We start from the raw sequence: 24,527 nt of genomic DNA, 5'->3' as shown, positions 1-24,527 counted from the left end.
GTCAATAACCGGGGCTTCTTCCCTCTTTGTTGAAGTAGCAAGTGTAGGGGAAGCGGTGACAGGCTAGGCAGCTGGGGTATCAGTGCGGGACACCTTCCTTTTCTTCTTCTTCTTCATATCAGTAAAGAGCTTCGAGATCGGAAAATCAGCCATGATGCCTGTAAGAAAAAAGCACCCAGTTAGTAGAAGAAATGAAGTAAAAAGGCTAAGTGTGTGCGTACCGAAGTGGAGACCTACCTGGACTTAGCCCCGCGTTGACTAGTTTCTCCTTAACCAGAAAATCTTTCAACCTCAAAATGAGCTTCACCCAGGAATGAATTTCTTTCTTTGTTTCTTTATCTAGCTTGATGTCGGGGTCACTAATGGCCATTCTCCAGTGAGTCAGAAAAGGCCACCCCCCAGCCGTAGTGACAACGAAGTAGCGTTTCTTCCAGGCTGGGACCTTGTTGGGGTATTTGTACAAGACCTTGTACCCAAGTCGGGGGGGCTAAGTAGTAACTACGTTTTTCGGATGAAGAGAGATTGCCAGGATTTTTCTTAATAGAACAAATCGAGCTAAAGATGTCTAAAGTCAAAGATCTGCCTTAGTCGTGGAAGAGGGAAATGATACCTACAATGTTGTGAACTAAATTTGGGTGGAGCTGGTCTATGGTGATGTTGAAGAATTTGATGACTTCGATAATAAAAGGATGGAGCGGGAAGTGCAACCCGGGAACTAACTACTCTTCGAATACCACGACCTTGTCGTGATCATGGTCTGAAGGATACCCCTCCAAGGGGATACTCTAGCTGTGGTCCTCGGGGAACTTATAGTATGTAGCTAACGCTTGGAGCCTCTCTATAGTCATGACAGAAGGACCAAAGCAATTTGGCCTCGACTTCTGAGAGCGGCGAGAGGTTGACGCTTCCTTCCTGGAGACCTCGCTCTCCTGTGTTGAAGTGTCCATCTCGGATGACTTGAACCCAAAGCTATGTCTCGAAGTGCTCACTTTGGCAGGACTAGACTCTATCATTTTGGTCGAGGTGCCCACCTTGGCTTCAGTTGACTCACTACTTGTGTCTGACAAGCTACCAGTACTAATACTAGACATCTTGAACTGAAGAAAAGAAGCAGACGAGGAACGAAGGCAGCTTACCTAAAATCGAAGAGGGAAGGAGACAATTTCGAATACAAGGGCAGTCAACACCGACTTGGGAGCAGACACGCAACCTCAGGACCGCGAACGCACAATATAAGGCGAGAAGAAAGGGGCCCCAAGGCCCCTATTTGTAGCCACTGTAGCCAATCCTGAACGGTTTGGATCAACGCAATCTGATTGCTCTCATGAAAACCGGTTAAACGCCTCGGCAGAGTTAAGTAACCTGTGTGACGTTCGCGTGTCCCCGACACGCGATCTGGTTTCTTGATTGAGGGGTTATCGTGGTCAAGCTGCTAGACATGGAATCAACCCGGAAGGAAACCAGGCCAAATCCACCTGAGCTTGTCATGAACTCCCCGCACTAGGTCGGGACCCTTGGCACGAGGAGTGGGGGGCAATTGATGAGGGGTGATTTGGCTTACCTAGTAAATGGAGGACGTGTGGACGCAACCTGCCAGCTAGATTATGACCCAGCATGTATTGCCATCTCAGCACCACCTGTCACCTCGGTGGGCCAAGCCACTTCGGGTGTCTCGGGCACCTTGGCAATAACCGAGGTCCGAGTAGCTCGGGATTGCCTAACTTATCGAGGTGACACATATCTGACTTCTAGAAGCATGCTAGCTGTCTTCGAGTTTTTCGGGATCATGCCGCACGACTGTAGGATTTATCCTCGCCCCGCTCGGATCGGGCAAACACAATAGGCCTTATGGCTAGCACGTTATCCACCTCCCGGGGCAGAACGGACTCCTAACGGCACGGGTCAAGGATCTCGGAGGTGTTTTGCGAGACCCACAGCAGTCTGTCTATATAAGGGCATCAGCCCTTGAGACCCAGGTACGCGCGATTTGTGCTTACTAGCTCTCTTGCATTCAAGTATTAGCTCGCTTACACAACTAGCCACTAACTTAAGCATCGGAGTGACCATGCTGAATTAATCACCCCAGGTTCTCCGTGCTTTCTCTTCTTGTAGCTCGACTTGCCAGTCAAGCAACCAACATCCGAGCTGTCATCCAGCTAAGAGCTTCAGATCGTGCACCATCAGTTGTACTTAGGGATTGTAATGGTTCTTTTTTGTTTGGCAAGCAGGGCATTGCTTTGTTTATTCAGCTCAATATGCCATTTTTTTTATAATCAGGGAATGTTGTTTTTTGGTTAAGGAATTAGGCTATTCAAACATACTTATGAAATGTGATGCTAAGAATTCTATTAATACTGTCTTGGCAAAATCTTTTGAAGTCTTGTATCCTGGCCCTTGTTAAATGATATTTACTCTTCTATAAACGAAAGTTTTAGGTTTAGTTTTACTGGCAAGAATGGTAACCATGTTTCTCATGAATGGGCTAGAAAGGGTGTTTTGTGCTCTGAAGCCCGTTGGTCGTAGTCTCCTGGTTGGCTTTTTAGTTTGCTTAATCAGTATCTCTCGTATGAAGAGGTGTTTTAGGATCGTTTGTCTTAATAATTGTGGTTTCTTTTTTCTGCTCTTTTAGTTTTTAGTTGAGTATGTGGTTGGTGTTAGTGTTAAGTATTGTCTTTGTTGTTTCTGTTTGCATTTTTTAGCGGTTGGGCCTATGTTCATTGTTGTGTAATTTTTTTTTACCAAAAAAGTTTCTACTAAGTATCGGTTGTTCTACTTTTGGGTTAAACTTTGGTTTGGACTAAAAAATTTGGGCTTAACCATAGATTGGGCCACGCTTGAGCCTGAGGTCTACGGGTTCTCACGGTTCAATTAACCAAACCATGGGCAATTTTTTGAAACTGAATTAATCCTATTGGTTTTTGCATTTCTCCAGACTGCAACCAAATCAGTACCACCAAATAACTGGTTGACCGGTTCAGTTCTTTGGTTTTTTTTTTATATTTATAACATATATTATTAATAAATATATAATATATTATAAATATGTATATTATACTATACATATTATAATTAAATAATATATGTATATTATATATATATATATAATTGTCAGTTTTTTTGGACCAATCTTTTGTTTTTTCAAAAATACTAAACCAAAACCGAATCGATCGATTTGGTTAACCACATTTTTTGATTCAGTTCGGTTTTTTGTTTTTTTAAGAGCACTTGAGGTCACCTTAGGCTTGGGTAGGGTTTGTCACGAGCCGAGCTTCTCACAAGTTATTCGAGCTCGTCTCAACTCGGTTTATACTGAGCTTTGAGTCGAGTTTGGGCCTGATATATAGGCTCGTTTGTTAATCGAGTCAAGTTTGATCCTAGTATAATAAATAAATAATTTTTTATTATATACATACATACATACAAATACAAATACAAATACATATACATATACATATACATATATAATAAATCATTTTTATATGTAATAATATTTTTATTTTTATGTATAATTGTAAATAATTTTTATAATTCTTATTTTTATATGTAAAATAAAAACATTTTTATATGTATATTTTTTATTTTTTTATATGTATAATAAAAAATAACTTTTATAATTTCTAATTTTTTGTATATAAATAAAAAATATTTTTATATGTATAATTTTATTTTTTAGAAAAAAATTTAGCTTGCTATGAGCATGAACTGAGCCGAATTCAAACTTGCGAGCTTTGAACGGAGCCGAGATCGAGCTCGAATCGAACTTGAGCTCAAGCTCGAGTCAAGCACAATTTCGGCGAGTCGAGTTGTATTCGACTCGGCTCGAATCCACGCCTAGGCCGGTAGGCCCTCGGTTGATCTTCAACCCAACCCGCCCGAGTTGCATCCCTACTCGGCTAGCTACTCGCAACTATAAATAGAGGAGCTTCAAATTTTATCTCATTTTCCCTCGCAGAAGGGAGCGAATCCATATCACGGCAAAGAAGATGAAGAAGAGAGCAATAGCAGCAGCAGCAAAATCCCCCGAAGAAAAAGACCTGACGACATCTCCTCTCCCGTTCGCAACTCCTCTTTTCACTCCCAACCTCTTTGACTTCAAAAGCAAAGGATTTGCCACCTCCTCCAGTAAGAAATGTCTAGCTTTAGCCTCCACCCGTCCAACCAAATCTTCGCCTCAGAAAACCCTAACTAAGATATCTGATCTGAGAGATCTTGTATCTTCACGCACTGATTCCATCAAGCGCCATCTCGATCTATCCCATGCCGAGATTCTTAAGGATATCGAAGCTTCTCACTCGAGACTCTCCAAAAGATTCAAGGTAATTTCTTACAGGTTTTCTCGAAATTTAATCTGTTTTCTTTCGTTTCTGTGTTGAACTCACAGTAAAGGTTATGTTAGGTAGATGCGTAAGAGTAAGCTTCACGTGTTCTCTAGGGGCACTTGTATTGAAATTTGACGTGCTGTTTTCCGCTCTTCGTAGAATTTGAAGCATAGATACATATAGACGATATTTTCTCTCTCCGTAGAATGGATACACATAGGCACCTTTTGTTTCCTTTGCTCTACTTATCTACGGCGGTGGTAGTTGGAAGTAGGCACTAATATTCCCTTCAATTCAATTTTCTTCTCTGTAATATTTGTTATATTCTTCAAGTTTTATGAAGAAGGCTAAATTTTCAAATACAGTTTTTTACATAGTTATTTCACATTACACTATTGCCAAGAACATGTTTGACATGAGAAATAACATAGAAATAATCAAGAGAGCTCTTCAATCCAATTTTCTTCTCTCTAATTTTTCTTATATTCTTAAAGTTTTATGATGAAGGTTAAATTTTCAAATACAGTTTTTGACATAGTGATTTCAACTGATTCTATTGGTAAGAACATGATTGGCATGAGAAATAACACAAAAATAAGCAACAGAGCTCTTCAATGAGTTGGAACTTTGTCCATTGAAGTGTTAGTAAGATGAGGGCTTTTGGCTTTACTAATTTTTAGCATATCAACTTGTGGATCAGTCTGTTGCTGAGGGATTAACCAATATCTCCAACAGATCCCTGAATTTTGTGGCTATGTTCTTCTTACCTTGTCTGTTCATGTATTATACCATGGACTTCTAATACAGTAGGTACTAGGGAGTACATGACAGCAGGGTCTATTTCTTGACATCATGTCAGATCCATCAGTGTTGTAGCTTGGGAGCTACTGGATGCATTACATACCTCTAATGATTCTGTATACAGGCAATAAACTAAAGGTATTGATAGACACCAGTTCTCAAGGTCTCCACTGTGGGATATGTCTTAGTCTGAGATATTGAATTTATTGGATAATCTTCTCCAGCAGCTATACCTTTTCTTCAGCACGACCTCAGTTTCCTTGTTTATTCAAAGGAACCTAATTGTGTTGATGAGTGGAGTCATTAATTTGCTATAACCTGGCCTAGATGTTTTATGTGTGTCTCCAAAATGACGAATCCCATTTTCAGGCTGATTAGCAGTGCACGTATTCTGTGACAAATATTCTCTTTAACCTATGTTGTAAGCAATTCTATATTCAGCAAATCCACAATCTGTTATCTTAGAGAGACTGGATAATATTGCAATTTGCAAAAAAATATAGGACCTATTAGATAAATGTCTACATTGTTCTATGAGGGAGGCTCTGGCATGGAATCCAGTTTATGGTACTTTATAAGGTTGTGATGGAAATTGCACTAATAGTTTCCATTATACTAATATATTCTGTTTTGGTGCAGTGATAATTTATATTGCAAGGACTATGTCTTTCCCTTGCCCCCTATTCTCTTATTTGGTGGTTTCGTCCATTTTTTTTCTTTGTGTCCAGTTGTATTATCCAGTGTTTTAAAAGCGCAAGGTGAGGCACACACCTTTTTGAAGCAAGGCACAAAAAGAAAGCTAAAAAATAAAAAAAATGTCAGCAAATTAAAAAAAAAAGCCAAAAAATATTAAACATAATATTAATAAAAAATATAAACTTAAAATTTAAAAGAAATGTTTTAAAAAAACTATTATCTAAAATTAGAATACATAAACATAACATGTAAAGCGTAATCAAATGAAAATTTAAAAATGAAATCAAACATATAAAGCATTTTCAAGTAGCTAAAGTGGTGTAAAACATATTGCATTCCTGATTCTACGAGCCGCTTTCGCTCGCTTCGCTTGCTCATTGAAGCTCCGAGAACCCCCTATTTGCTAATGTTGTTCATTCATTCATTCTAATAAAATATTTTCTTAAAAAGGCAATTAAAGTTATGAAATCATTTTTTATGTGAGAATTAAGAATTTAAGACCCTAACATGGACTTGTTTGGGCTTGCCTTGAGGGGTGTGGTCGGGGGTCTAGGGGCAGAGTGCCCACCCAGCTGTTAGGTTCAAAAAAAGCAAAAAGTTTTAGTATCTAGGTGAGGTGCATACCCTAAAATGCACCTAGCCTATGCGCCTAGTGCACCTCAGTTACACCTTTTAAACCACTGGTATTATCTTGGAAATAGGAGGAAAAAGTTTCAAGTTTCAAATAGACAGCTACTGAGAAACAAAATTCAAATAGGCAGCAGTTAACTGGTTTAAAAATCAATGATCAATGTAGAATACTTGCTGCTACTTATCAAAAAAAAAAAAAAAAGACAAAAATGTAGAGTACTTGTTGCTTTAAAGAAAATGATGTGCTTTATGTCCTGATCACTTTTTCATTCTATACCACAACAGATTCAAACACAAGCATGTCAACAAGTGATGGATGAGGCTGAGAAGGAATATAAGAAAATCTATGATCGGATAGGTGAAAGTGCACAAGCAATGGAGGTGTTTTGCAGCCCTTTCATGACACTGTAATCAACTTATCTTTGAAAACTACATAAATGCTAAAAGTCTTATCTGGTGGTCCATTTGTCAGGCTTCATATGGAGAGTTCATAAAGGAGGTACAGGCCACAACATCACGTGGTATATAAACACATGGCTGGACCATCTAGCACATTTATTTATTGGGTGATGCATTTGTGATTTTTTTTATTAAGGACCAAGTCTTCTATACCTACTTGTGGTTTATAAATGTCATAGCTTTATCCATAATAAACACGCATGGCATTGTACCCCCAGTCACTGCCTACTGCATTCCACTAAAGTCATGTCAAAATGTCTTTTCTACACTCTTTTGAAAGTTGAAAATTGAAATATTAAACTTGAAAAGTCATGTCAAAAGAACTCAAAGAAAGTGGCCCATATCTGTGTTTGTGGTGGCTGACTTTTGGTTCGAATACATCCTTTACAGGGACCTAGGGCCTAAAATCCTCTATTTGCACATCCTTTGGATCATTCTTGCAGTTAATTTCAATTCATAACATCTGGGATTAACAAAAGTAAAAAAGGAAAAGAAAAAAATGCACCCCATGATACATGTTGATGAAGATTCATTAACCTTTATGCATTTTAAAATGTTGTTGCCTTTTGAAATAGTGCAAGCATAGGTTTCTGCAAGCAACAGGTAGTAGTTAATTAGTAATTTGAAAGTTTGTTAACCATTGTGCTTTAGTTTCAGCAGTTTTCTCCTGTTAATTTGTTCAGCTTGCAAAATATCAATCCCTGAGCTTATGCAATCTGCGGAGAAAAGCATTGAATCTCTAAGAAGCCGCTATGGGATTCCCTTAACTTCTGGATAACCCATACTAACATCGATCTTTCAGTGAGTATTGACTTTTGCTTTATCCTATACCCATTCTTCTTCTATTGGTATAATAGCTATTTGTTTTGGATACCTTTATATAGTGAATACCAATCAAAGTAATATAGTATCCTCGTTATGTTTTTAACATTACGACTTAGAATTGATAATATCAGTATAATGATTGTTAAGGTGCCAAGGTGAATCTAGGCAATAGGGAAGCACCTTGCTGCCTTGGTGGTGATGGATTTTTTTTCCTATGGCCCAGTCTGGAAGGAATGCAAATACAAATATGTAGAGTGCAAAACCTTGCATTTTGTATGTATTTGTACTCTTTCCAAACTGAGCCTAAATTAGAACCCAAATGCTAGGGCAATTCCCTACTTCTCATAGCATCTAGCAATCACCTTTCACTAATAATTACTAATTATCTTCATAAAAAAGGATAAACTTCATATCAATACATAGAAAATCAACATATGGATGAAAAGAAAATAAAGAAAGAATAGAAAATTGACTTGTGTCCATTGACTTGTGTTGATTGAACCCTAACAAACAAGGAAATAATCAAAAGAAACTGGTATATGAATTATAAAAATATTATAAACCTATAAATGAATAATTTAGTGTAATAATGTTTATTTTAATAAAGAATATAAATATTTTATATGATGCCTTGTTTAAGTTGGTTTCAATGTTTTGCTCCAGTGTTGACTGTTGAGTAGGAGACATTACTAATCAAACATAACTACAAACTAATATAGGGCAAGACCAAGAAGACAACATTCAGGAAGTAGAACACAACTGATGTGCTAGAAGAAAAATGCAAGATCAGATCTGAAATGGATCTGTGAAGTGGGTAGGGAGGAGGGAATAGAAGGAAAGAGATGGAACAACTCAGGAGTTAGCATCTAGGTTGTCTACTCTAGGGGTTGACACCTAGAGGATCTATTAGAAGCCAACATGGAACAGTCCAATGTTGGTCCTTGCCATCTGGGGTCTTTGGAGGATTGAATCTAACTTTGGTATTCTTTAACAAAGTAGCCACACTCAAGACTTGATCTTGTGTTCATTGACTGCTTATAGAAGATTATTTAAAAGGAATTCAAGAGATCTCATTACACTTATAAATAGTTACTTCACTAAACATTAAAATTGAATAGAATACTTGTAACCAAAGAAAAACTTATAATTTGTAATTCCTATTTAAATCTTCAATGCCCTCTAAATGTTTGATTCAGAGAACTTTGATAATATGATCAAATCTTGAAAAGATCTTATTTATTGTGGGATCCATACTATCGCTTTTAGAGTATTGGTAGCTGGATAAATGGCCAAAGCCCATTATATCGGTCCATTCACATTGGCCCATCTTAAACCCCATTTTGAGGCTCATTATTGTATGGACATAGATAAAAACATGGTTTTTTGCAATCTAGCAAATAAATCATTAGGTTTTATACACATCATCTTAAAGATCTCAACTCAACCTTAGCAGTTGTTCAGTCCTTTCACAGTATGTACCATTGTACAAGCATAATAAATTTTTATTTTGAATTTCTATGCTATTAGGTGCATAATTTTTTTTTCTTCCAAAAAAACTGTCATTTTTAAAAGAGAAAGCTTTCCTTGTTGGACAAGTCAGTCATGAGCATTAAAAATTTGATATCATTTGGTGATCAGGCAAGCAATTAATTGCAATTTAGCGAGTTAATCAATAGGTTCTACAGTTCATGGTAAACTTTTGTACTAGTAGTTGCCATTATCCAATGTCAATACCAAATATACCAACTATCTGGGGTCATTGGAAGGTTGGACTTAGGACTGGTTACAGAACTAAGCTTATTGATATTTTTGCAGTATAAACATGTGACCTGTTCAAATTTCTCAAGTTGAGACACCAAAAGGGGATTATATTTTATTTTAGTGTGTCCCTTTAGGAAGCATTATACTTGTTTCTGGAATGACATTAGAAGTCGGTGCTTTCACTGACTTTTTTATATTTAACCATATCTGTCACCCAGGTTGCACTTGAAAGAAAGAAAGATTTTATAACCAGCTTTATATCCAAAACGTATTGTTACCAGAGACCTTTTTCCAAGTTCCATTTTATTTGGCATGTTATTTTTTATTAGATTCTGATTCATGTTTTATTTGATAAATTACATTGCTAGGATGATATCTGGAGAAGCAGTCGGCCTTACCTTTTACTGGGAAGTCCAATCTGGTAATTGGAAACAATGGATTGATCAAATATTGTCATTACTGATTTTTGGTTGTTAAATTCTGAGGGAAGACATTGTCTTGTGAGTTTATACCCTGCCATGCCATTTTTTGATACAGTAGAAGAAAAGCTTCTATTTCATCTATGAACCATCTTTTATGATACTGTTCATTTTCTGTCAGTTTCCAGTAGTTTCTAAAATGGGTGGTTGTAACATTACAGAGTTAGAAGGTATACTGTTCACCTAGGTTAGGTACAGCCTCTACAGGTACAGGATACCCCCGTGGTTTCACTCCATGATGCTCCGACTGCATGAATCAATGATCATTCCCTCCCAGGAAAAAAACGCAGAAGACTAGTAATCAAGTTAAGAAAGATGGTATATATAACGTGACTAACAACACGTGAAGTTTCTGCTACATTTCTTCCCACCTCCGAAACAGATGAAAAAGTAGGTTATGATGAACAAAAAGTGAATAGCAACCAATGGTAGATCTGAGATGGGCATGAGCCTGCTAAGTCAGGTAGGATCCCAGCTAGGTTTGAAGGTTTAAGGTCTTAGGCTTGGGTAGCCTGAACCTGCTTGATTATTTGTAGCGAGGTTTTTAAAACCGGACTGAACAGGGAACCATTCTGGGTCCAGTTCCTGGGTCAAATGGTCTGACCATCTGGTCTGAATGGACGGCCTACTCTGACAGAAAAATTAAAAAAACAAAAATGGCCAAAAACGGTTTGACCACCTGGGTCAGTGGTTTGCTGACCAAATCAACGGTTTTTGGCCAGAAGGCGGTTTTGGGGTAAAATGGAACTGGTTAGGTGACCAGTTCCTGGGTTTTCCGATCTGACTGTCTGGTCCCGTCTGGTTTTGAAAACCATGATTTGTAGGTACTTATTTAATAAATGCAAGCTTGTCTTTCCATTTTAACCATCATCCATCCTAAAGGTGCAATTTGGTTGGGCCTGGGTTGACCATTTGTAAAATTCTGAAAGCAACCCAAGCCAAGGGTCTGAACCCAATGCCATGGAAATTCTTCAAATTAGGAAAACCCAAATATATACTTTGCATAAATACCCACTTTTTCGTTCAAGAATGCAAAGTGGGTTCACAGTGTAACCCGTTTTTGTACTTTTGTTTGTTTGAAATTGGTGCAAAGTGTGGGAGCAAACATTAATGTCCCATTTAGTTCATAGGAATAAGGGTCAGGAATCAGAATCGCAATAGGCTATTATGGTTCCAACCGTTTGGTTGGACAGAATCAAAACCCCATTCCCATTCCTTCTGGAATGACATTCCCCCATTTGAGGGAATGGCCATTCCCTACTCCATTCCCTGTTGATTCTAATTTCCATTCCCACATACTATAAGAATAGACCATTCTGATTTTGATTCCAATTCCAATTGCAAACCAAATAGACCCCAAGTGCTCCAACTACCGATACTCCACTATCTTGAACTGTTGGTCAAATGCGCCAATCTATAAGCCTGTTTACATCAATTATTAGAATAGCACAAATCTGTATCCAAAAAATGGGTACATTAATGTGTTCTCCGCGTGACACAAAGATGTCAGAAAAAAACATTTTTATCTTCTTAATAATTGCATTTTTGTATGACAAACAAACATTCACAAATCCGAATTGGGATACATAAATACTCCGGTTTGACATTTGTATCACAAACAAACGCAGCCTTATGGCAAAATATTGACCTCGGTAACCATTCATGTTTCCTCTATTTTTTTGTAATACAAATCTGAACTGAATTCAAAATTTGCACCTGATTCATATTTGCACTCATTTGTTTGTAATCATGATTTGCTTTCTTATCCGATGCAATATTTTCACTTTTTGTCCCATTTGCACTTACTAGCAGAAAATTGATAAAAAACTTGTTCCACCTACATTCTTTATAAAGTGGGGACAACAACATTTTATTACTTCCCATTTTGCTCGTAAACAAACAAAATGAGGCAGATCTGAAGAAAAAGTGTAAATCAGAATTTACACGGCCTATATGCACTCCCATAAATTTATACCGGTCTAAATTTCTTTTACAATGGAAAAAGTTGGGTGAATAAAATGACATTGTAGTATGAACATTGATAATACCATACCTTGGAACTCCAATACTCCACTTGTCTTGAAGGTGTCAGAAAAGCTCAGTTGATAAGGTCAAGGTCTCTTTGATTGTAGCGGAGATTTAGGATCCTACCTTCACCAGGGTTTGGAGGATTATAATTAGGATAAATTTTTTAAAATATCCTTATAATTTAGTTAATTGATTAAGTGTACGTTATTGTTTAAAAAATTGACCAAGGTAAGGCTATTCTTACTGTTTCTGAAAATTACCGTAACCAAGGGCTGAAATGTCTATTTTGCCCTTAAATCAAATTTAAAGTTCCTCCGTTCTTCAACATTTCCAACGCTTTACCAAAGTTCGAGGCTCTTCCGTTCTTCTTCTAGGTTTCCTAAGCTTTACCGTAATTAGTCTCAACCACTTGTATTCGAGAAAGAAGAACCATCGGCAAAATCGCACCTGACTGAACTTGTAATCGTTTGGCGTCTTCAACAATGGGAAGGAAGCAGAGGAAATAGAGAGAGACGTCATCACTCTGCGGTCAGGGTCTTGGATTCGAGATGACGCCGCTGCTAGGAGTTTCAGTGGCGGTGACCAAGAAAATAAAGACGAAGAAGAGGGTTTGATAGCAAAGAAGACGATGATTAACCGGGTTCGCTTCAGGACAGGGGTTTGATTGCAAAGAAGACGAAGAAGAGGGTTCTCTTTAGGACAGGGGACAACGGGTTTAGTTTGTTCGATTCTAGAGAAGACGAATAAGAGGAGAGAGAAAGATAGAGCCTAGCAGAGTTGGTTTGGTTTTGTTTGATTGCAGAGAAGGCGAAGAAGAGAGTGAAATCCCTGTTCGGTTTGTTCGATTGTAGAGAAGGCGAAGAAGAGAGAAATCCCTGTTCGGTTTGTTCGATTGCAAGCTCCCTACCTCGCCTCGCCACTGCATCTCTGGTTCAGTCGATGAGGTGCTTACAGTTGTCGCCGGTGATGAGGTACTACATCTCTTCCCTGTTCCCAGATTTGTTGCCCTTATCACTGTTTGAATCTACAATCCAGCTTTTGCTGTCAATAGGTTCATCTCTTGCATCCGTATTTCTCTCTCCACCCTTGAGTTCAGAAGTCTTCCCATTCCTTGATTTAGATTTATCTACATAGTTTCTTTCTTCTGCTTTTCTAATTGACTCAGAATCATCCCATCTTCTCCTTGGGTTTCTCTCCTGCTCGCGAGATCCACGGCCTTTCTCCCTACTGCTCTCATTTCTTTCAGAATACCTGGAATCTCTATCCTGCATCTTTTCAAGCTCGCCATCATGAGAATTTTCCAGCTTGCTTCTGCTTTTGCTCTGAGAACTTTCATGAGCTGAAGGTTTTGAACTTGTTTTCCTTGACGAGATCCTCTTCCCTTCCTCAATTGGGCCATGCCCTTTGCTCCCTGAAGCATCTCTCCCCTTTCGACTGCTTTCTGATTCTCTATCTTGATACCCATTGCTTGAATTCTTTTTACTTGATTTTTCTTCATCTGCTTTTTTCTTGTATCATATTCATCTTCATCCTCACTACCCGCCCTGTTTGAGCCCCCTGACCTCTTTCGACTTTCATTTCTGTCCCCTAAACTCTTCCGTTTGCCACTGCTATCCCATTTTTCAGTTTCTTCTGCATTGCTATGCTTTCTCGACTTGCTAGAACGGTGCTTCCTCTTGTCACTGCCTTCCCAGCCTTCCTCGTCTACAATCCTTTCACCCTTCATATCATGTAACTCCGACTGGGTTCAGGTGCATCCGTTGCACGTGAAGGCCCTAACTATGCGGTTAGGTGCTTGCACTTTGAACACAACTGTCGGTGATGAGGTCCGAAACTGGGCTTGGTCGGAAAAACCCCTGCAGTACTACGGTCATCAAGAGGAGCGGTTGTACGGATTCGAAGGGTTTAGGGATTTTCGACCATTAGGGATTTTCGAAAAATATAATTATCATGTGATGTCACATGACCGTTTAGATGAAATGTTAACGGTAGGGGAAGTTTTAGGTAGCTGTTAGAAACAGTAGGGTAACATATAATTTTCAAACAGTAAGATATACTTAATCAATTAGCTAAATCATAAGGGTAGTTTAAGAAATTTATCCTTATAATTATGAAAAAATTTGATAGATAAATAAAAAAAGTATAATTAATCATGGAGATTATTATTTGTAAGTGTTGTTGAGATTTATATTAGCCTTGCATATTTTAATTCTTTCACCATTTCTCAACACTCAAGTGTGTCCTATTAATTAATACTTAATTCATGTAAATTATTTCTAAAAAAAATTAATGTGAGTTATTAAAATGTGTTTTTTTTCATTTGTTTAATGTATTATTAATGTATTAATGATTTTGTGGGATATCTTGATGCATACGTATCCTAACCACTCATATCCATAAATTTTCTAAGCATCTAAATATCTATATCTATAATAGGAATGAAGAGAGAGAGAAGAGGTCTCTCATCAGGTTGCTTGCACGAGTACCTCTGCTCTGTCCCTTCTCACATGTATAGCTATATTTATGATAAAAGACAATTTTTATCTTTTAAACTTTTTAATGTTTATCAAAGTTACCTATTTAGCCTTATTAAGGAATCACTCATGATTCCACTTTAATGTTAAGGGCATTGTTGACTTTTCAGAATATGATTAGTACCCAAGAGGTTTTACTCATCTGTTTGTAATCCTATTCTTAAATCTCTCTATACAACGGCTTAATGTCATGAACCTCATATATTCGTTTCTTTCTCTCCCACTCCCATAGCATTTCATTCCCTACATTGACTTTTCAAAGGGCTTTCAATTTCAGGAAAAGTAGGGAGTAAAGTTTCATTGAAACACCGCTGGAGTTCGAGTAACCATTGGAAAACATGGGCATGAACGATCGAGACTCACCTTTGATCGGTCAGTCAATGCCATATTTGAAGCCCAAAAAGACAATTGACCTCTCTTCCTTTGTTCTTTATTTTCATATCTGTTGTCTGTCATATTATATTTTTATTTTATTTTATCTCTTATTATTATTATTATTATTATTATTATTATTATTATTATCCTATCGAGGCCTTTATTCATTTTGTGGTACATAGATTGATTATAGTATTCTAATTCATTTTGGCTAGATCTGTTCCCACCAAAAATTTTTGAACCATTACCAGTTACAACCTTGGAAAATGAATCTCTACTAACCACCTACACTCATGCGCATGGCTGGTGGAGACTCACCTATGTAATGAAGTTATGGGCAAGATATCTTCTTCTTCTTCTTGTATGGAAGCTTAATATGTGATTGGTCAGTCAGTGCCATATTTGATGTTCAGATAGACAAATGGCTTCTCTTATTTCTTTATCTGTTATGTTATCTTTTATTTTCTCCCTCTCTCTTTCTCTATTTGGGTGTAAGAGTCCAAAGTTGAGCCAAGGATTAAGGTATTGATACGATACTCCCGATATGGGGCGTATCGTATCCGTATCCATGATCATGGATATAGGATACGCTACGATTGGATACATATCCCCATGAGTCGTGCGTATTGGTATGATATGCCTCTGTATCAGGCCGTATCGCACCATATTGGTGGATTCGGTCCGATACACACCGATATAGAGGTGTATTCGTGTCTAATTTGACAAAATTGTACGTTGAGTACTTTTGGATTGTTTTTCATCTTTAATACAAGTTAAACATAGTATTTGAAAAATGAAATAAATAATTTAAGATTTAAAATTTTCAAAAAAAAATAATAAAATCTAAAAATTATAAATATAATATATTTCATCTACCATAGATGATTTATATATTTTATTTTACACATAATTATATGTTAAAAATGAAAACATAGTTATTATATAAAAATACTAAATAAATAAATTTTCCCAACAAAATTAATGGAAAACAGAAAATTATAATTATAAAAACTGAAATGAATAATTTAAGATTTAATTTTTCCAAAAGATTTAATAAAAACTGAAAATTAAATATAATTTATTTTATCTACCTTAAAGGATTTACCTGTTTTATTTTAAAATTATGTGTAAAATAAAAAATATTAAATGTTAAAAATGAAAACATATTTACTATTTAAAAAAATAGTTGTTATTTAAATAAAATACTAAATTAATAAACATTCTCAAAAATTAATAAAAATTGAAAATTATAAAAATAAAATTGGAAGAATGATAATTATTGTACAATGTTTGAATTTTCTAAAGTCCTGATATTGTTTATTCTAATATTTCTCTTCATATAACCTATTGAAGTATGTATTTCTCATGTCATTATATCTTAGTCCTAGATAATATGGCATTTGGTTTAGTATTATTAGTGTATTTATGTGATTTGTATGCATTTCACTAGCGTATCCAAGTGTTTTTATATCTTTCGTATCTATACGTTTCCAAAGTGTATCCATATCCGTATTCGACTTATCCGATACTATACCCAATACCGATACTTTGATCCTTGAATTGAGCTTTATCTAATGCAGTTAGGTTTATTAACTTAATGGATGTTTTTGAAATCAATAATCAGTTCTTCCCAATTTGCTTTAATTCCCCTCATTTTTTATATAAAAAAAGAAATATAAACAAATTGTTTCCAAAGATGAATGAGTTCTTTCATCTTTGATAAACAAGATATGTATAGGGACCCTAGATTAAAGGTATAAATGGTCTGATGTTTGGTTTTCAATGTTGTTGCAGAGAGTTGTTTAGTAGGGCTAGCATTTGATTTCATCTTCGGAGAGGGTCAAGCCCCTGTATCTACATTTCATTTCTCTTGATTAAGATGGTGTTTGGTATTGATGTAACTTTCCAGAGAAATGGTGCCAACTCAGCATTATAAACACGTTTAACAAAAAGACAAAAAAAAGCTATTTGGTTGATCCATTTATCAGTTCTCGAAAATCATGAGAGCCATTTATAAAAAATGTTAAATCTGACGTTTCTCAGTTTTAAGACTTTTTTTACTGCTTGGCTTATATGGTGCCTAATGGTGTTGAGGTGTAAAAAAATCATACAAAATGTTTAAAGCAGGTTTTGTTTCATTTTTCAAGACAAAATTGTACAAAACATTTATTTTATAAATGCCATCGATACCAAACAACCACTAAATAAAATATTTGATTTAAGTATAAGTACAATCCAATTCAACTTTAGGTCCATTCAAAGTTGGAACCTACCTCTCAAAAATTTCAGCAAATAGATCTATAATTTATCAACCACTAATTCAAGAATCCATATCAATTTTTGTTAGAGCTAATAACAAGTACAGAAAAAAAGCTTCAGATATTTTTTTGAAACAACAGAGCCATGATGTTAGACAAAATAAAAAAACATAGGCTATATCATTTATAAAAGTGAAAACATTTAAAATAAGTGAATAAACTATTTATCTTCTCTTTTATGGACACATCCATTTAAGGAATAATAGATTTCTCCAATAAAATTGACATTTTGTTCTTAAAATTTGGTTTTGGCACAAATGCAAGTCTTGTAGCAATAACATTCTCATCTTTGTTTTTGAAATTTTTAAACACCCATAGGATATAAAATGAGAAAAAAGGCAGTTCCTATCATTTCAAGTTGGGCATTGAAATAGGGGGAACATGACCACTACAACAAATTGTCCCGACACTAAACACCCCATGCACAATGCTGCATCTCAATTATTAGGGGTGCATTTCAGATTGACCCGAATGAGCATTTTACATTACTTTGGACTTAGGCCTTCTGACAAGGCCCATTCAAATTGTTATAAAAACCTAATCCAAACCAATCCCAACTTGCACTTATATCAATTATAACTCTTTTACATGATATCCCATACATCGCATCGGTCCATCGCTAGTATAACAGAAAGAGGAAAGCAAGGAGGTGAAGGTCCTCTGACCATAGAGCTCACATGTACCTCCTCCTCCTCTCCTTTCTTACATGTGCACATACTTACTTTTATATTAAATCATTAAAAATTTCATGGGTCTTTATTGTCTATCATAAAATCTATATTTACTCTCTAATAAATTTCTCTCTCTCTCTCTCTCTCACACACACACACCCCTTAATAGTTAATATTTGTAACATTTCCCCTCTCCATTAAATCCTTATTTTCCTCTTAAACACCACTTAATCCCTTTTGGCTCTTTCTAATAAAGTAGGGTGTAAATTAGATGGGTTGGGTTAGGTTAAGGGTCAACAATATGAACCTTAGCTTGGATCCAAATTAATGTCTAAAAACCCAAATTCTCCCGCCATTACATGGGGTGAACTAATCTAAACAAATCATTACTCCTTTCCTTGGGTTATCAAGTTTTCCCTCTATTTTGTTCCTTTCCTTGGGTTCAGGTTTTTCCCTTTGTTTTTTATTAATTTACTTTAATATATATTTGTTTAATGGATTGTTATGATTCAATAACAAAATGTAGTAAGAAAGAACTTAATACGAGTTTTTGGTTATCTTTACCAGTTCAGTTTTAAAATAGTTTTTTTTTTTTTTAACTTGGTTATTAGTCTCATGCTAAGCACTTGTTTTATGCTTTATAGGGATTGCCCCAACCTAGGTCTTTGCTACAACTAACTACATAAGGTAACAACTGAGCCACCATCAGTTGGTTTATGTGGTTCTCATAATATATAAGCTATATGAAAAGGAAAGTTTGAAGCTCAATAACTAAAAAAGAATAGATTTTTTTCTACTATTCTACACATAAAAAAAAGTAGAAATAGAGCAACCCATGCATCGTATGGGTCACCACTAGTATCCCCTTATGCATAAAAAAATATCTTCCATCAACCATTATTTGAAATGTTAAAAGAATGCTATGTAATTTCTTTATTGTTATCTACACAATTAGAAGCATACAATTAGTGTGTGACATCTGTCTCACAATTGTCTCCTTAGCCACCTGTATGATGATTTGTCTCAACAAACCTATCAATCTAAAAGCTTAAGCTGTTAAGTGAGGTCTCTGAAATAGATTTTATTCTTTAACACCCGTATAGATATGTGGTAGCTTAATTCCTGAACCTTGTTATTACTTTTTTATTAAAGTGCATTGCCCATTAGAAATGCACTTAAGGCTACAACTTGGGTTGAGTTATTCCGAACCTAACCCTAACCCTAACCCATCCTAAAAAAGTCGGGTTGATGCTCGGGTTAGGGTTAGGGTTGACCCCTTGGGCAACCTAATCCGAACCCGAACCTGACTCTATAGTACACACACACATACACACACACACACACTTATATATATATATATATATATATATATATATATATATATATATATATATGTATGTATGTATGTATATATCATTTATAATCCTAATTGGAAATACTAAAACCTTGATAACATATTTTATGTTTTCTGAATATTTTATTCTTTATCTCCGCTCTACTATTTGCCACCCATAACTTGTTGCCCATAAAAGATCTATTATAAGTAATCATAATAAACTATAGTCATTTCAAACACATTTTTTTTGAATTTTGTACTTAAACAACCAATAAAAACATCAACAAACAAATACTAATAAAGCATAGGATTAATATATGTAATGAAAGCTGAATTAAGATCTAAGATTAAGAAGTTATACGAGATTTTAAGGGATGGAAAGAAGATTGGGTTGGGCCCAGCCCAACCCGAAGTTGACTTTGGGTTGGGTTGGGTTAATGTTGAAGGAATTTAGTTAGGGCTAGGGTTAGGATTGGTTTAGATTGAATTGGGTTAGGATTAGGATTGGGGTTCAGAACTTAGAGTTGGATTAGGGTTGGCCTCAACCCGACCTAACCCGACCCAACTTGCAGCCCCAACACAATGCACAATTTTTGCATTTGGTGCTTACTGATAGTTCAAACCAGTCTCCTGGGCATCATTTGTTTTGAATTACTCCCTAAATGTATGTCATCTAATCATCATCGCATCATCCAACCATCGTCATTATCTTTAGCATCTACTTAATCTCCATCATATTAAGAGGAAATAACTTCATGTCGTACATATTTATCAAATTTGAAATAGAAGTAGGGAGAACTTGGGTCAAGTGGGAAAACTCTCTAGGAGTTCCAATCTCCTGAGAAATCCTTTTCCACTCCGACTTGTATGTCTCCCTCTGGGTAAAATTAAATTTGTTTGGTTTGCAGCCAGAATTGGAATCGAAATGGTCTATTCTCATAATATGTTTGGTTTAGATAGGAATGGGAATGAAAATTAGAATCAATAGGAATGAGATTTCATTCACAAGGGAGGGGCAAAGAATAACCATTCCCTCAAATGGGAGAATGCCATTCCAGGAGGGATGGGAATGGGATTCCGATTTGGCCCAACCAAACAATAGGAATTGGAATAACCCATTCCAATTCCGATTTCAAACCCCCTGTTCCTGTGAACCAAACAGAGCCTTAGAATCTTATATTCACACCATCATGATGTTATGAGGAAAAAATGTATTTCGTAATTCCATACAAAATGATGGCAACTTAACATATAAAATGTCCAATAGACCCTCAAAATAAAATATGACATGATTTTGTAAATTTTATGGTAACATGGCATTTGTGGCACTAAATACTTCTAGCACATGGGCATTAAATATTAGTGGTTGTCAATTTTGCATTAAAGTATGATTTGGAATAACAAAATAGCTAAAACAAGCACTCGTAATGTTGTATGGTTCGGTTTGGTAATTTTATTTGAATGATTATAGAGTAAATTATCCTGATTTTAAATTATCAAATATATATAATTCTGATCATAACTATGGAAGTATCTTTTCCTAAATATCATGATCATAATCATCCAAACCTTGTACCAATTATATGGGGTTGGACACATAATTCCCGTTTGCCATTCCATTATATTAATGTCATATTCATTGTCAAAGTATTATTACCTAAGGACCTGTTCGTTTCCTCATAACTCTTATTTCTTAAGAAGAATCTTTTAATTTTAAGCGAAAAATGGTTGTTTGTTTCTTCTTATCTCTTATCTCTTAAAGTATAATCATACAACTTTTTGGTCTTCAATGATATCCCAAAAAGGACAAACAAAAACTCTCATATATATATGGGGTTAAAATGAATATTTGATAATTTTCAGAATTCATAATTTAGAACAACATTCTCTGCGTTCAAAGTTTAGAGAAAAGAAAAGTTCACCAATACCAATATACCTCTTATTGTAATTATTGCACTTTCAGATGTCAAACTTCATAGCAAATGAACAAACCCTTAAGTCATTTCTTATTACTTGTCTATCGCTTCCTTTCTAGCCCTTTCAACTCATGGTTGATACATTTTACTTGTGGGTGTTGTCAAAGGTTTTCTATGCATTAATTAAACCATCTTATTCTAACTTCTCTCAATTTATCACTATCAAAGATTTTCCAGCTTTTTCACCTGTTAATCATTTTTACCACACACATTTTTTCATATGTTTTTTTTGACTATCCAACAGTCTACTTCATACTAGGGGTGATCATGGCCCAGGCCAAGCTTTGCCTTCATAACAGGCTTAGGTTAGGCCCATGCCTAGCCCTACATGGGCCTAGGCCGGGCCATGTCAAGATTTTGGGCCTAATTATTGTATTTTAGTTCAAAAAGTAAACAATTGTACTTCTTTTTTTCACTTATTGTCATGGAGACTATAATAACTTGTAAGAAACTTTAAACTTAATATCAAGATAAAAGCTTCTAACATAAAAGAAATTAAATAGTTATACCTTGTAATTTATAAGTTTCAACTGGCCATTAGTATACTAAATGATAATTTTAACAAAACAATTCTTCTATCAACAAAAAATCAACCTAGAGCCTATAATATCTATCAAAAACCATCCATTGTCATGTAATATCCACAAAACAACTCTAAACATCTTTATAAGGGGCTCCATCTTCCATTCAACTTCTACAAATAAAAAGTAAAATAAAAAAGATATTAGCAGACTAAGAAAAAATAGTTCAAATTAATGTAAATAAATAAGTGATAAAATATTAAAAATGGTTTCAAATTTACCCAAAACTTGCAACCATTATAAACTTCAGATCTATCTTCATCAATGGAGTCTTCATCACTAGAAGATTCGTCTTTTGGTGAAAGAGAGAGATTGGGCGTGGTGATGGTTTTGTGAAATTGGTGAGAGAGAGAGAGAGCCGAGAATATTAGGGTTTAGTAATTTCTATATTTCATTAAATACTAGATTAGAATTTGGTAGGATCTAAGACCGTAGGATTAAAATGTTTAATCTCCTACAAATCTCTATTTAATATATAAAACATCAATAATCAAATAATTTTAAATAACACACACACACATACATACATACATACATACATACATATATATATATATATATATATTATTTATAAATATCTAGGCCGGGCCTAAAAAAGTTAGGCCCAAACTCAGCCCTAAATTTTGCTGGCCCGGGGCCGAGCCTGGCCTTAACAAAAAATTTAGACCCAAGTCCGGATTTTCCAAGCCGGGCTGAAATAATCACCCCTACTTCATACAGTATGGTTAGCCTCACATTCACAACTATTTTATGGATATTTTTTAATGTAAATAGTATTCGCCTATTCATTGATGCTTAATGAAACACAGAAATATACTGCTATTGCTTTCTACTTTCTACTTTCCTGTTGCTACGGGAATAGTATATTTTACGATTGATGAACTAATACTATTACTATTGTCGTCTCACTAAACAATGGAACAGGCTAACAGGGACCTAAGATGGATGGATCCCGCTCAGCCCCGGGTACCACAAAAATCAATTTGGATGCAGCTTTTACTGATCTGTCTTCAGGAGCATGAGCAGGTTTTGGCATATTTTAAGTTGATTCATGGTTCAGTTGAGTTGATCTTCATGGTCAGACCCAATGACTGATAGATAGATAAGACCATCCGGGCAGGGCCCCGTGGCAAGGCAAGTTACGAGCCCACCACTTCCATCTTCTTTTTGAAATGTGATAATCGGCTAGTTGTTTTCACCAACTTTTATTTTATGTGTTTGTCTTATATCCATACGACTGTTTCACTCTAACATTCGTCCATTCCTGTTCACATCGGAGGAGGTTGCATTATATAAGTAGGTGTTTGGCATTGGTGTTGGAAACATCGTACTGTTTTTAAAAAATGGTGCTTACTTTTTGTTTAGAATGGGTGTTGTCACATAGGTATATTTTGAGAAAATAATATTAGTTTTATTTGGCACCAGTGCTGGTAACAATGTTTTCAATATTTATCTATATTATTCAATAGTTAAGATTCATGTCATTGCATCATTAGCAATAATACACCATTTTCTCAAAAATCATTAAATTTGGTATTGCTCCAGGCCACACTTTCCTGATTTCTAAAACGTGGTTTGGAGCAACATTTTAGAAAACAATACCAAATAAAAAAGTATTGTTTAAAGCACCGTTTTCTCTAATGTAGCACCTACGTGGTACCATTTTCTCAGAAAATGGCATTGATGCCAAATATCATCTAAACATTTGGATATTGTCACTTCACCAAACTGAATTTTAACATGCATCCATGATTGTCTTACTTTAATGTTGTGTGGCAAACTACTGGTGTCTAATAATAAGTACTAGCTCATAAATCTTTTAATTAAGCATTTAATTTAATTATGGATTTAATAAAACTTGTTTTAACAATTTTAGATGGGAAGGATCTCAAGGTTGAACATCATTAATGAGCTTTTTCTGTTTTATGTCCAGTCCGATTTTAAACTGTATTAACAACATTGGTTAACAGTGGGTGTCACCTCTATCAACAAACATAATCACTGTCCCTATATGTATACTATTGTAAAGCGTACCAACTTTCGTAGTATATGAAATTCATGAATTGGTTTTTCTTCCTTTTTTTGCTACCAACAAGCTATTGAATCATTGGTTAGACTTTATTTCACTATCATACACAATTGGTGGTTTGTAGTTTAGATAAAAATGATCGATATATTGTTACTGTTACGCTATGTTAGTGTATTAGCACTCTGCATTTTGGGCTTAGTTCCACTTTAGTCCCCAAATATTAAAATATGACAATTCAATAGTCGATCTTTTAAAATGTGTCAATTCAGTATCTGTCGTTAACCAACTGTTAAGTGGCATTTGAAAAGATATAAATGCCTTTACAATGTCATCTAATTCTCTTCAAAAAAATGAACAATCCCATATTATTGTCTTTCCTGTTCAAGAAAGTTGGGGTCATGTCTCAATGGACATTCTGGTGACTCCAATTTAAATAGAAGAAAGATAAGGATTTGGGATTGTTCATGTTTTATCAACGTTTGGATAGTTGATAAAGAAAATAGATGACACTTCAAAGGCATTTGTGTCTTTTTAAATGCCACTTAAGGACTGATTAACGATAGGTACTATATTCACACGTTTTGAAAGTTTGGATGCTGAATTGTTATGTTTTAAAGTTTGAGAACCAAAGTGGCATTAGGTCCAAAGTAAAGGGTACTAATAAAAAAATTTCCTAAAAAAAAATCATAGAACAGACGAATTTCCATAC

At 35.5% G+C, this 24,527-nt stretch overlaps 1 protein-coding gene across 7 annotated transcripts; it reads left to right on the top strand.

Annotated features, from left to right (window-relative positions):
* Positions 1-3,949: 3,949 nt before the first annotated feature.
* Positions 3,950-16,887, top strand: LOC104611214 (uncharacterized). Of its 7 annotated transcripts, none has more exons than XM_088902677.1 (7): positions 3,950-4,316; positions 6,732-6,827; positions 6,919-6,967; positions 7,589-7,706; positions 9,860-9,912; positions 14,810-14,904; positions 16,702-16,887. In XM_088902677.1, exons 1-4 carry the CDS (start codon positions 3,984-3,986, stop codon positions 7,681-7,683), a joined length of 573 nt encoding a protein of 190 aa, XP_088758803.1. In that variant the 5' UTR covers positions 3,950-3,983; the 3' UTR covers positions 7,684-7,706; positions 9,860-9,912; positions 14,810-14,904; positions 16,702-16,887. The 7 variants fall into 7 exon arrangements, 6 of the variants coding, with proteins under 6 accessions (XP_088758803.1, XP_088758804.1, XP_088758802.1 ...); XM_088902678.1 differs by lacking the exon at positions 16,702-16,887 and adding an exon at positions 15,123-15,318; XM_088902676.1 differs by lacking the exon at positions 16,702-16,887 and adding an exon at positions 9,710-9,759 and having other exon boundaries at positions 14,810-15,318.
* Positions 16,888-24,527: the final 7,640 nt, after the last annotated feature.

This window comes from Nelumbo nucifera, chromosome 4 (assembly GCF_055504915.1).
Source record: "Nelumbo nucifera cultivar China Antique chromosome 4, China Antique-T2T, whole genome shotgun sequence".
Lineage (NCBI taxonomy): Eukaryota > Viridiplantae > Streptophyta > Magnoliopsida > Proteales > Nelumbonaceae > Nelumbo > Nelumbo nucifera.
The sequence above is the reverse complement of the archived record's forward strand: the minus strand, read 5'-3'. Positions and strand labels throughout refer to the sequence as shown.

Bases quoted from the DNA above. Each gene is read 5' to 3' on its own strand.
- LOC104611214 (XM_088902677.1), top strand. From the start codon at position 3,984: ATGAAGAAGAGAGCAATAGCAGCAGCAGCAAAATCCCCCGAAGAAAAA. The intron at 6,828-6,918 runs GTGTTTTGCAGC...TCCATTTGTCAG, and splicing joins AAAGTGCACAAGCAATGGAG to GCTTCATATGGAGAGTTCAT. The intron at 6,968-7,588 runs GTATATAAACAC...TAATTTGTTCAG, and splicing joins ACAGGCCACAACATCACGTG to CTTGCAAAATATCAATCCCT.